The sequence below is a fragment of the Lates calcarifer genome, linkage group LG24 (genome assembly GCF_001640805.2).
Source record: "Lates calcarifer isolate ASB-BC8 linkage group LG24, TLL_Latcal_v3, whole genome shotgun sequence".
NCBI lineage: Eukaryota > Metazoa > Chordata > Actinopteri > Centropomidae > Lates > Lates calcarifer.
In genome coordinates, this window is record NC_066856.1 from 16,938,532 (window position 1) to 16,951,471 (window position 12,940).

The 12,940-nt window shown below is 45.2% G+C and overlaps 1 protein-coding gene across 2 annotated transcripts; it reads left to right on the forward strand.

Annotated features, from left to right (window-relative positions):
- The first annotated feature begins 743 nt into the window (after positions 1-743).
- Positions 744-12,337, forward strand: ptchd1 (patched domain containing 1). 2 transcript variants are annotated; one of them, XM_018679284.2, is made up of 5 exons: positions 744-1,843; positions 2,148-2,730; positions 5,380-6,094; positions 9,809-10,539; positions 10,657-12,337. In XM_018679284.2, the coding sequence occupies exons 2-5, from the start codon at positions 2,317-2,319 to the stop codon at positions 11,755-11,757; spliced, it is 2,961 nt and encodes a 986-aa protein (XP_018534800.1). In that variant the 5' UTR covers positions 744-1,843; positions 2,148-2,316; the 3' UTR covers positions 11,758-12,337. The 2 variants fall into 2 exon arrangements, with proteins under 2 accessions (XP_018534800.1, XP_050922899.1); XM_051066942.1 differs by having other exon boundaries at positions 744-2,730.
- Positions 12,338-12,940: the final 603 nt, after the last annotated feature.

The following is a 12,940-nucleotide window of genomic DNA, read 5'->3' on the forward strand; positions in this document are numbered from 1 at the left end:
GAGTGTGATCTCGGCCCGTCTGCACTCATTATTATCTGCACTCCCCGCTCTCTCTCTGTGCCTCTTCTGCTTTTAATGCCACTGTATCTGACACCTCCACACCATAAGCAGATTGGGAGTCAGCAGGTGTGTATTTGTGTGTGTGTGTGTGAGAGAGAGAGAGAGAGAGAGAGAGAGAGAGCGTGTGTAGTGTGGGTGCACTACTGTGTGTGCATGTGTGTTTTGGGGGATGGGTGGCATCACCATTGCCATGGGAACCAGGGCTGTGTAAAAAAGAAGTAATTTGTCTGGTTTCCATGGCAACGGACTACACAACACAGCAAACTGAAAAGATGCTTAATGTATCTGCAACAAGGATACTGAGTATTGTTATGTATATAATTGTAGGAGCAAAATCATAAAGTTGCATATGAAACATTCTGCCAATGTAACTTCCAGTTCCAGCAGAATGAAATTCCATAAAATCATCTAGTATATAAAGATACTGGTATTACAGGTCTGTTATTTCCTAAAAATGTGTTTAAAATTTCCTTGCAAGAACCATGCAGTGCATGCAAACTATGGAGAAACTACAGAAAAAAACATAGCCAAAGTTCTGAGACATTGACTTCCATATGAATTTCCATGGAGGAAATGGCTCAATTTAAACCCCCATTAACATTTATCACTCATTTGTTTATCATTGGAAACTTTATTCTTCATATTGTGCGTTTGTTTGTGGGCACATTTCACATTTTGCTTTTCAGTTCACCTGCTATCCTCTGAATAAAGCCTAAATGCTAGCTTAGCATTTAGAAATAACTGGTGTAGCCAAGTGTACCCGACTTATCACAGTTTATTTCACCCATAATTGATTCCAAATTACAGTATGTGGTTCTTTCCAGGAAAAGAAAGACAGAAAATTACTAGAAATAAAATTGGATTTGTGAAACCATAACACAAACCATTACTATTATTATCATTCAGTATCTGTTAATACAGCAACCTCCACTGAAGGAAGCTATATTTGTTAGTAACTATAACTCCTCCAATAAACACTTAGATTTGCTAATATTATATATTATGGTCTGTTAACTAGTTATTACACATTGTACATATTGACCGCAAACGATAGAGTGTGGTTATTATAGGCCAATATTATAATAAAGAGAATATCCAAGAAAATCACTATCAAACATATTTGATGTGTTAAATTCTTCGAAATAATCTGTCTCGGTCACTCACACACACTCGCATGCTTTTATTCACGCGGTAAGAAATGTCTGTTTGTTTCTCTGCATTGTAGCACCGCGGAAAGGCGAGAGGCGGGGCAGAAAAAGGGGGCTCAGAGCGGGTCGTGAGGGCGGTGTAAAAGAGGGGGGGAAAGGAGGAGAGAGAGAGAAAGAAACGGTCGCCGGTTTGAAAGCCGGTAATTAGTGACGTGTCTTCCCAACAAGCAGGGCAGTCGCTGCTGGGAGTGCAGCCCAGTGGCGGATGGAAACAGGGGCTCCGCCAAAACCACCGGGGCGATGAGGAAGAGGAGAGGACGGACGACAGACAGGCTTCTGCCGCAGAGGAAACCCAGATTAGGCTGATTTGACTCACACACAGAGAGAGGGAGCGAGAGCTCCACCGGCATCCCCCCGGTGCGAGCACACCGCGTCACCACCTATCCCTGCGACTCCTACCTAAACGACCAACCCACCCACTTTGTCTCGACCACCCATCAGGTTGTGTGGTGACTTGATGATGTAGGGTGGAGCTGGACGCGCGGTCAGCCGGCAGGATAACATCTCGGTCTGAATGCGTCTTAGATGAACCACCGTCATCAACCGGGTCGGTCCCCCCTCGGTCCCCTCTTTAGGTATGTACAGCCTCAAGTCTCGTGCAACTGCTGTGTATCATCTCTGCAACCTGTCCGAGTGCACAAACACAACTACTGAAGCCATTAGGCAGTTTTAATGGGAAGCTAAACAAGTCTTAATTATGAGCCCACTTTGGCTCTGCGATTTTTCTGTTGCGCACAGAGCCATGCAGCTTGCAGAATGCACTGAACGGAGCAGGGTAGTGGCTATTAAATGTGAAGTAGACTATCAATATGCTTTCAAACCGCAGAGCAGAGAAATGCTGGCTCATTTAGCAGCTTTCTGTCCTTTGCGCTATTCCAGCGGATGAGAGAACCCCGGGGAAAGGGGTGCCCCTGTGACCGGAGGAGGGTTGGATTCTCCCCGGCTGCTGACCTCCTGCTCCGGGGACACATCCTCCCACCACCCGGCGTCACCTCTCCTCCCCCGGACTGAGAGCGACGGAGCCCACCGATGCGTCCGGCAGCCCCTGATGCTCGGCAGTGCTCCGGGGCTTTCCGGTCGGTGGGAGAGGCTCGAGCCGCGGCCGCGCGCTAGGATGCTGCGCCAGGTGTTGCACGCGGGCCTAAGGACCTCCTTCCACGCGCTGGGCCGGTTCGTGGCGAGCCACCCGGTGTTCTTCGCCTCGGCGCCCGTGCTCCTCTCTATCCTGCTCGGGGCCAGCTTCAGCCGGTACCGCGTGGAGGAGGACGTAGAGAGCCTCCTCGCGCCCAAGCACAGCCTGGCAAAGATAGAGGGCAACCTGGTGGACAGCCTGTTCCCGGTGAACCGCTCCAAGCACGCCCTCTACTCCGACCTGCAGACGCCCGGCCGATACGGGCGCGTGATCGTCACCACCCGAAAGGGTAGCGTGCTGGACCCGGTTCACCTGGACACCATACTAAAGGTATGCACGCGCACCACTCACACAATTTTTAAACACGTCGAAACTATTCCATAAAGTCAGCGGGCTTCAATGGACATTAGCAATGAAGCACAAAGTAATAAATAAGGTGGAGGGAAAAAAAAGTGATTTTAAGTGACATCATGAATAAAAAAATATAGTTGATAAAAATGAAATTATGAAAAATATGCACTTTAAAATAGCCTTCAGCCTGGACAAATGCTTATAATAATGGACATAATTTGAAGATTTTAAATGGTCAATGTATGTCTTGAGAAGCAATTTATGCATTCAAGAACTCATAACATACAGAAATACACACTTAATCACTGATTTAAGAAGATTAGCTTCTGTGCCCTTTAAATCACAGTAATTCATCACAAACTGAAGCTGCAAGCCATCTGCAGGATCCAGCCTTAAAAACACACAATTCCTGGTCCCATTCAGAAACCCACACACAGAGTTAAAGGTCAGTATCTGCAGGCCAGAGCACATACTGTATGCAGGCCGTCTTCCTCCTCATTCTCAGTGATTGATAGTCATTAAAGAGAACAACACTGTCCCATTTGAAGTAACCCCCGACAACCTTTATGGTTATGAAGCAGAGCATTTTAATTACAAAGTGCAGAGTTAGCTGCAGCTCGGAGGCCTCTGTCTCCACATTCCTAAATGGATTTATGAGTATTAGCTTGACACCCCTGGAGCAATTAGCCAGAAGATCTCATGAAGTTATAAGGTTGTAATCAGAGTTTGCTGACTAATAGGCCTGAGACACAAAATTCTTCTGTGTAGGCTGTGTAGGCTGTCCCACACATGTTCCTGTGCGTCTCTTTGTCGGATATGGTTATTGTGACCCACTTTACATATACCCAGAACACAGTGTTGGTCCACAGAGGACTGCCACACTAGTTTAAGGCTGTGCATCATTTACTGCCAGAGAGAGAAACAGAGAGTGCTGTGAAAGTGCAAAACCCACTGTTACATAATCTCACACTATTACATATTATCTGCGAGGTTCAAGAAGCCGTGTTTTCCTTTTTTTCTGTCTTCACTCGCTGCTTCAGTTTGGGGGGATCTTACATTTCCCAGAAAGCTTTTCAACATCCCTCTGAGAATGGGTCTGCACTTGTTGCATGTAGTAGGCAACACTATGTGCTGGTGGAGAGAGCAACGGTGGCAATAGCAAGGAACTAGACAGGATTTAAACTTAAAATAAGAGTAAGAATTGTGAGTCACAACAAAACTGAAAACTCTGTCTGTGCAGAAATTGGCAAGTCTCCCTCTTCTGTAATGGATATTTATTCTTTATATCACTGATTCATAACACAGCTTGACCTTTGCCCCTGATGTTTCAGACAGCTGTTTCCTGGCCCTATATGTATATCACCATTGTACTAGCTGTGCTAAAAATACCTTGACGTAATGAGACAGTACACCACCAAACAACAGTTGGGTCTCAGTTCACCACTTCACCAGACTGAAATATCTCAACACCTGTTCAGTGGATTTCCATAAAATTTTGTAGAAGCTGACATGGTCCCCAGAGAATAAACCCTACTGACTTTGGTGATCCTCTGACTTTTCCTGTAGAGCCAGCGTCACTCTTTGGTGATCCTTTTTGTGTTGTTTTTTTTTTTTTTTTTGTTGCATATTTTAGACACAGGCATTTTCTAAGACACGTCTCCTCAAAATACACACAAAATACACATTAGGTGTTTTTGAAAACTTTGGATTCTCCACTATTTTTAAAGCATATAATCAAAACCTATGACTCACAAATGAAGGTCTTTTAAAACAGGGATTCACAACAACTCATGACAAAGATTTTTATACATCAATAACATTTGCAGCCACAGTAAAGTAAAGTAAAGTAAAACAGGCCTATATTTTCAATTATTATCATTTCACAAATGCAAAGTCCTTTAGATTAAATCATATATCTGAAATCAGTTACCAATATAGAACCATACCTGCAGTTAATGCTATCAAACAATTACCTATTGGGCCTTTAAATGTAATGTACATGTTCTAAGGCACTCAGATCAGGGATTTTTAGGTCCTACAGGAAACTGCTAACAGTGATAATGATAGATTGGAATAGTTTGGCAGTAAAAGTGGCAGAAATGAAATATGGAATCTTATAAGTGCCTGTATCTTACAACAAATCTCAGGACAGGGTGGTGCAAGGAAGTAACTTTCAAAACAAATCAATTTTCAATAGACTTTCCTGCATGCACACAAACAAACACACACACACACTCAATGCAGCACTCTGAGGTGGGAGACAGCTCTGCCCATGTTCACTGTGGCAGAGACTGGCATCAGGCCTGTTGCTTGGTAACCGGCACTGTGCTGGATGCGGGCACTGTTGTCCTCTCGCCATAGAAACGGAGGAGGATTCAGAGACCACTATTGTTATGCTGTCGAGTAAGACACACAGACAGGCACACATTCCCCCACACATCCCTCCCTCTTATTCACTCAAGCAGCTAGAAAGTCAAAGTACACAAAGTAGGCGAACGAGCTGCTCACACCCTGAGTTTTGCTGTGCTGAGAGAAACTTTAATGGAACTTTATCCAGACAAAATTGGGCCACAGGGAGGCTACCTTAATCAACCTCCCTGTTGTTTGTGTGTGTTTTTTTGCACACAGCTCCACAGGCGCATTTACCAGATGCAGGTGACGGTCCCAGCCACTGGCTTCAACAGCTTCAACTACTCCTTCTCTTACCTCTGCCTACCCGATGACAAGAACGTCTGCATTATAGATGACATCATTCGTGCCATGGAGGAGATCCAGTCAGCTCGCACCTCCAACCGCTCCGTCCCAGTCCTGCGGTACCCAATCACACAGCTGGCAGATGGGCGACAGGCATACATTGGACACCAGCTGGGCGGGGTGCAGGGGTGGGGTCCCAGTGGGGCAGTGCGAGGTCCAGGGACTGGAGCCAGAGGAGAAGGCGTACGCTCTGCCCGGGCATTGCAGCTCACCTACTACCTCCAAGCCCGAGGCAGCCTGATGGACCGGGTGGCCAGCCAGTGGGAAAAGGCCTTCTGCACAGAGCTACAGCACTTTGCAGCACTGCACCCGAAGCTGGGGCTCTACCCTTCCACTTCCTCTTCCCTGAGGACAGACTTCCAGTTTTCTTCAGTGCTGGCACGTCGCCCCCTGTTAGCCAGCTTGGGGGTGTGCGGTGTGCTGGCCATCCTTTGCTGCTCTATGAGGGACTGTGTGAGGTCTAAACCCTGGTTGGGACTGCTGGCTTTGCTGTCAATCACACTGTCAGGCCTCACTGCTGCTGGAATACTCAACCTGACCGGGGCCACCTACAACTCTACATACCTGGGCATCCCTTTCGTCATGCTTGGTAGGTTTACTGATATTTCTTTTACCTTTTGAGCCTCTATACTTCTGCGTGTCCTTACATTCATTCTCTGGCCTTTGAGTAAAGTTCAGGACATTTTTTCAGAACTACTGGTTGTTGAACGCAGCAAAGTCTTAGCAACAGCGATGTGTAAAAGCACAGAAAAATCAAACAAAGTGAAGCTAACGCTTGACAGGTGGGAGCCACAGTGAATGCTGCCATTGCCTTTATATCGCAGACTACCTGTGTTCACCGTCTGCTCTTTCAGTACCTGCGATGGGTTTTGCAGATGCCAGCCTCAGGCTGAATGCCATTTCAAAGTAGACAGATCATCAAAATGACTGACAAGTGGTGGGGCATGAACTTGGCTTATTGAGGGGGAGGATGATGGCACTAACAATATATTTTCTGACTGGGGGCAAAAACTCAAACTAAAGGTTCTGAAAAAGTAAGTTGTTAAGTTTGAGTTCTTGAACTGCAGTCTGGAACAAACCCAGAGCAGAAGGTTTCCTACAATTTTACATCTTGACAAGTCTTCCGAATTTAACTACAAAATATGTTCATGTCAATGCTCTGCAGCCAGAAAAATGTTTTATGATTTGATGCCCCTACCTGCAGGAAAACAAATAATTTGTGAGTGCTGTTAGACATCAATTGTTGATGTTTTGTTTTTATCTGACAGTGCTACAGTTAAGGTTTGGTTAGGTTCAGGCACTAAGACAGCTTGGTTTTGGTCAGGGAAAAATTACAGTCTGGGGTAAAGTAGCTACTTCATTGAGGTTAGAAAGCTTTGGTCATCAGCAGTCAATGTTGTCTGTTAGTGGGAAATGAGAAACAAACAGTGGTTTCCTCTCCATCCATCCATAATGATCTCCTCATCCGCAGAGGCATTTTAACGTCGCGTTATTTCCAACAAGGCTCCTGATAGACTAGAGTCCTAACAAATTAGCTTTAAAAAGATTTATAAGGAAAGAAATGCATTCAATATGTTTGTCAAAGCTCAAGGAAACATGCAGTGAGTTCTTGAGAGAAACACTGCATGTAAACAGACACCTTGTCTACAAGGAAAATCCCCAGGACACCTTTAAATGAGAAATTCAAACATATACAAACTGCATTTATACTTACGTACACTTACCTTGGTGACAAACATGAGGAAAATATAATTCTTTTCCAAATGTATTCATACAGCTTTAGGAAATAACTTGTTTTTAGATTTCAACTGTATGTACCAGGGTGGAATAATCAGTCAGCAGTGTTTGAGTATTCATGTGGGTTTTTAGTACTGGGTTAAGTTGCAGTAAATGAAAAATGAAAAAACCAGGAGCAAAATGAAAATGCATACCATATGTGTGAAGGCGTACTGGCAGTTTATCTTGATTGCATAAATACTAAACACTGTAGGATGTGCTATACGTAACCACTCTCACACACATGTAGTCCATACCATAATTACCCTGTAATATGGAGGAGGGATGGCCGCTGTTAGGCTTAAAATAACTGCAGAGAGAACAGAGGAGACGTGGGGAATGGAGACAGAGAGGGTGAGTTCTATGAAATATCACTCCGAATGGGGGCTGAGATAAAGATTCTCTTAGCAGAAAATGAAGTTTAACTGTAGTTAGAAGGAAGACAGACAGGCAGGCAGTGAGGGAGGAGGAATGCCAGTGGGCAGACAGAAAAAGGTGGGAGGAAGTGTGAGGAGAAGAAAAAAAAAGGATGTGGCTGCACTACACTGAAAGATAGGATTAGGAATAGGGAACAAATCTGTATATTTAATGTGGAGAGGTGACAGCATTTTACATCTTTCGCTTTCAGAGTCAGACATAAAAAATGTTTTAAACATAGGAAATGTTAACTTACAAAGCTGCCACAAAACACAAAGAGATGTTAAGGGGGAAAATAGTAAACAACAACCTCTTCCATTAGTTTATTTTGACAGGGTATTTGTGCACAGAGGAGGGTAAATTGGTGTTGTAAGAGTTTCTGAGTCATCTGTGAATTAATTTACTTCCAACAGTGTCACTTTTCAAAACTTTTAGATTGATAGAGAATCTGTGTGTTTAAGTACCAACAATGTGTTGGTACAATCAGTTAGTAAGCAATTATTTTGAAAATCAATTAAGCAAATAAACAGAACAACAAAAATGGTGGAGAAAGTTCTACACATTATCAGGTTCTAGCTTCTCAAAGGATTTACTGCTTTTGTGGAGTAAATATCTTTGGGTCTTGAGCTTTTCGTCAGCCAAAAAAAGAGAACTGAAGACGTCACCTTGTGCTCTATAAAGTTGACCAAATGATTAATCATTTGGTATTGGCAGATTAATTGATAATGAAAATAATAGTTAGCTGCTACCCTAATTCATAGTGGAATTGAAAGATTTTCACAAAAGTCTTCGTGTTTGGGTGTGTGAATGTGAAAAACAGCCATAATCAGTTTCACTGTCTGAATGACACAACTTTGATATCTAGGGATTGAAATGGTCTTGGCGTCCTTATCTCTTGGGTATATTCTGATGTAATAGTGTCTGAATGCGTGTATGTCTGTGTGTGCATTTGTTCATGAGTGCACATTAGCCTATCTCAAGCTGGTAAATATCAAAATCCCTGGGCAAGTGCCGTCCACAGCCTCTCTTTTCACTTTCATCTTCTCTCTCTGCAACATTAACCTCACCCACCTCTCTTCCTGTCATTCACTGTCTAATTCCCTCTCTTTCAAATCCACATGCACAAACACACACAAACAGCAACACACACATGCACGGAAGAGCCGCAGACTTTCTCAGTTGCACCCACGCCTGAAGTGTCGGTACGTTACGCCTCTGCTAAGGTGTTAAGTGTTTCGCCATGGTGAGGTCACTGGAGAGAGAGGGAGGGGAAGGCAGTGGTGTTGGGGGGTACTTGTGTCACTGATGACTCACGGGTGCCATGGCAACCACTGAAGAGGAAACCATTAAAAACCATCTGCTGCACGTATATTAACATGTATGTGCATGTACATGAGACTACTGTTGCATGAGTACATGGCTGCAGCATGAACAGTCATACCCAATGCAAATTTACATTTATGTGTATTAGTAAAATGTTACCTGCTTTAAAGCTATACATGTATTTAAGAAGGAGGCTTTATCTTTATTTATCATTATTATTTTGATTATTCCCCATTGTACTATGATGACAGATGCTCTAATACAACTTTGAGTTGCAATTTAAAGCTGCATCAACTGATTTTTTTTGGCCACTTGGGGGCAGTCCAACAAGCTGTAAACACAATATTGACATCACTTTATAAAATAATAAACACTTGGGGTAACAGTTGCTTGTTTAGACACAGAGCAACATTAGTATTGATGTGGAGTGAGGTTTCTCTCCAACTGATTAACATTCAATATTCACTCTCCTTTAGCTCTGTTTAGGTCTCCACCAACTCCCAAGGGAAATATTTTTAGAGAATCTCCCAGGGGAATGAACAAATCTATCTTGGGGGAAGTTTGCAGTTAATTACTGTGTAATGGAATATGACTTTGAACTGCTCTTATAATAAAATATTGATTAGTGCAGTTTTAAGTATGGATATAAAGTGAGACATAAAAAAGGAGACATAAAAGCAACATTAAAAAGTCAACCTTGAGTAATTCTGTCTGGGTAAACAGGTAATATCGCACAATTCCTCAAATATAATATAAATCCTCCATTTCTATTTCTGTTTCCCCTCAGGCCATGGACTCTTTGGCTCCTTCGAGATGCTGTCGTCATGGAGGCGAACCCGGGAGGACCAGCACGTGAAGGAGCGTGTGGCGAGTGTCTTTGAGGATGTCATGCTGCGTTTCTCTGGCTCCACCATGCTCCACTTGATGACCCTGGGCCTGGCTGCTTCACCACTTACAAACATGGAGGCCGTCCGTCTCTTCTGCCGCACCGCCGCCTTAGCCGTCACCATCAGCTATGTTTACATGTTGTCCTTCTACAGTTCCTGTCTGGTGTTTACAGGATACTTAGAGACTGGATATAGACACGGCTGCTTCTGCCGGAGAGTCCCCAAACCGGACCGACTGGACTCTAAACCGGCCTGGTACAGGTGTTTGATGTACACCCGCTACCAAGATGAGACTCAGACCACCAACCCGCCACATGGAGTCGGACACCCTCACCCACCAAATCCTAACCTAACTCACACACACACGCACCCGCACCCGCACCCGCACCCGCATACTGCAAACAACCCTAATTCACATGGACACGGTCATGTGACTAACTCCACACACACACATCCGCACCCTCACACACACTCCACGGCCAGCACGGACCTTCATCCTCAGGACTCTCACCTATTGCTGGGGTGTGTGAGGCGTTGCTATGGAGACTGGATCACTAACACTTACGTCAAACCCTTTGTGGTTCTGCTGTACCTGGTTTACATCTCCTTTGGACTGATGGGCTTCCTACAGGTGAGGCACACAGACACACACACACACACACACACACACACACACACACACACACAATAGCAGCTATAGCAAATGCATATCCTGCACGCTGACAAATCTGTTTTCTGTCATCAACAGGTGACCCAGGGTTCTGACCCCAGTGCCCTTGTTGCCATGGATACAACAACTGTATTGTATACCCGTGCCCAGCAGCGATACTTCAGCTCATACTCCCCTGTCATTGGATTTTATATCTATGAAAGCGCCCCTTACTGGAATGCCACAGTGCAGCGGGACCTGCTAGAATACGCCAAAGGCTTCCAGAGAATCAGCTGGCTGGAGGCCTATCTGAACTACCTGTCAGACCGCAACCAGTCCACCAGCCAGCCACGGGAAAACTTCACCCGCACGCTCCGCCACTCCTTCCTGCGTGAGCCACAGTTTGCCCACTTCGCAGACGACATCATATTTGCAGAGCGCGGTCAGGGTGAGGAGCCCGACGTGGCTGCATCACGGATCTTCCTGGTGGCCAAGACGACGGAGAACAAACGCGAGGAGATGTCAGTGCTGTTGGACACGCTGCGACGCCTGTCACTGACCTCACGTGTTCGCTTCCTAATCTTCAACCCCTCCTTCGTCTACCTGGACCGCTACGCTGCGGCAGTGAGCTCCCCACTCAGACACTCACTGCTGGCGGTGCTCTTCCTGTTGGGTCTGTCGTCCCTGGCCGTCGTGGAGCCGCTGGTCTCTGTGTGGCTCGGCCTCACCCTGCTCTCAGTGCAGTTTGGAGTACTGGGCTTCATGACCTTATGGGGTGTTGAGCTGGACTGCATGTCTGTGTTGTGTCTAATTTCAGCTCTGGGACACTCGGCGGACTGCAGCGGCCCCCTCCTCTGTGGCTTTGCCTCGGGTCGGGGTGAAAGCAGGACTCGCTGGGTGAGAGTGGCGCTGGAGAGACATGGAGTTCCCTCTCTACAGACGCTCATCTGCTACAGCGCCGCACTGGTGCCTGTTGGCTCTGTACGCTCCAACCTCACACGCACACTGTTCCGCTGCCTCACCCTCACAGCCGGCTGCTCGGCCCTGCACACACTGGCGTTCTTGCCCACCCTCCTCACTTTCTTGCCCCCCTCCAAGAGCCGGGGCCACCGCCCTGGAGGAGAGGGTCAGAGACAGGAGGTGGAGTGTGTTGAAATGAATGACAGCACCCGAGTGGTCGACCAGATCACCACCGTCTGAGCATGGGATGATGTTGTGGTTTTGCCCCCCCACTGGTTGCCATGGTGACTGCCGGCTGGGAATTGGTTCATTGTAGTCTGAGCAGCCACTGTGTATGCTGCAGACAAGAATGCTGATCCTTGTGAAGAGAGGAAGAAAAGGAGAGAAAGATGGGGAGAAGAATAGAGACAGAAGGTCAAGAGAAAACAGATTCAAACATATAAAGAAGAGTAAGAGGCTAGTAAAGACAAGGAGAGAGAAAGATGAGTTTCCAATGCAGTGTATCCATGGTTACCTGCTTGTTGCTAGTGCTGTGTGGCATGTGAATGAGGTTTCTTTTCCCAAATAGCCAATCAGGAGCTGAGGATCAGCTGAGGTCAGGCCTGGATGTGACCTTATCACAGAGGAAGTGCCACACTTTCCACGTTTCCGAAACTTGCTTTAGATCCGATCACATTGTTTGGCTACTGCTATCTGTCCGCCATATCAAGTTGCACAAATACAGCTACAATGACATGAGGCAATCATCTGTATAACTCGAGTATTTCTACTTTAATGCTGGACAAATAAAGTCAAATGACGGAAACATGGTCTTACAAGGTTTTAGCTGTGATGCGAGTCATTCTGTTTTTTCAAATGAGTTTTAATATCCTTTGAAAGACCTGAAAAAGGAGTTATGGAAGTATATCTGACTTCAGACTTTTCAAAATACCTTAAAGCTTAGGAAATTACACATTTGATTAATGTGGTCAATGTGAGGGTATCACTACTTGATACATATGAGATTTCTTTACCTCGATTCAGTGAAGGAGAATGGATTTTTGTTGAAAAATTAGCGACATCTCTCTCCAGAAACCATGTCCCAGTTACTCTATTATCCACAGAACACAATGTCAACAGTTTTCAACAGAACATCTTTCTACAGAGGATATACTCCCAATGAAAAGTTGAGTTCTAGACCTCTTTTTCTCCTTATTCATAATGCTTAAACTATATTGCTTCTGAATTCTGTAAGTCTTTGAGCTCTGCTTCCCCAGTTAAGGAATATGGAAGAATATTATTTGGGCACAATGACTGATAGGACCAAGCTGGACCTGGCCTGCTCCAGTCTGGATCAGTTGATATAGACAGTTGGCAGATAACATCAGATAGCACTATCTGCCACCTGTCCCATGTAGCCTTCTAACCTCAAGTCTTCAGATGG

Bases quoted from the DNA above. Each gene is read 5' to 3' on its own strand.
- ptchd1 (XM_051066942.1), top strand. From the start codon at position 2,317: ATGCTCGGCAGTGCTCCGGGGCTTTCCGGTCGGTGGGAGAGGCTCGAG. The intron at 2,731-5,379 runs GTATGCACGCGC...TTTTGCACACAG, and splicing joins ACCTGGACACCATACTAAAG to CTCCACAGGCGCATTTACCA. The intron at 6,095-9,808 runs GTAGGTTTACTG...GTTTCCCCTCAG, and splicing joins CATCCCTTTCGTCATGCTTG to GCCATGGACTCTTTGGCTCC.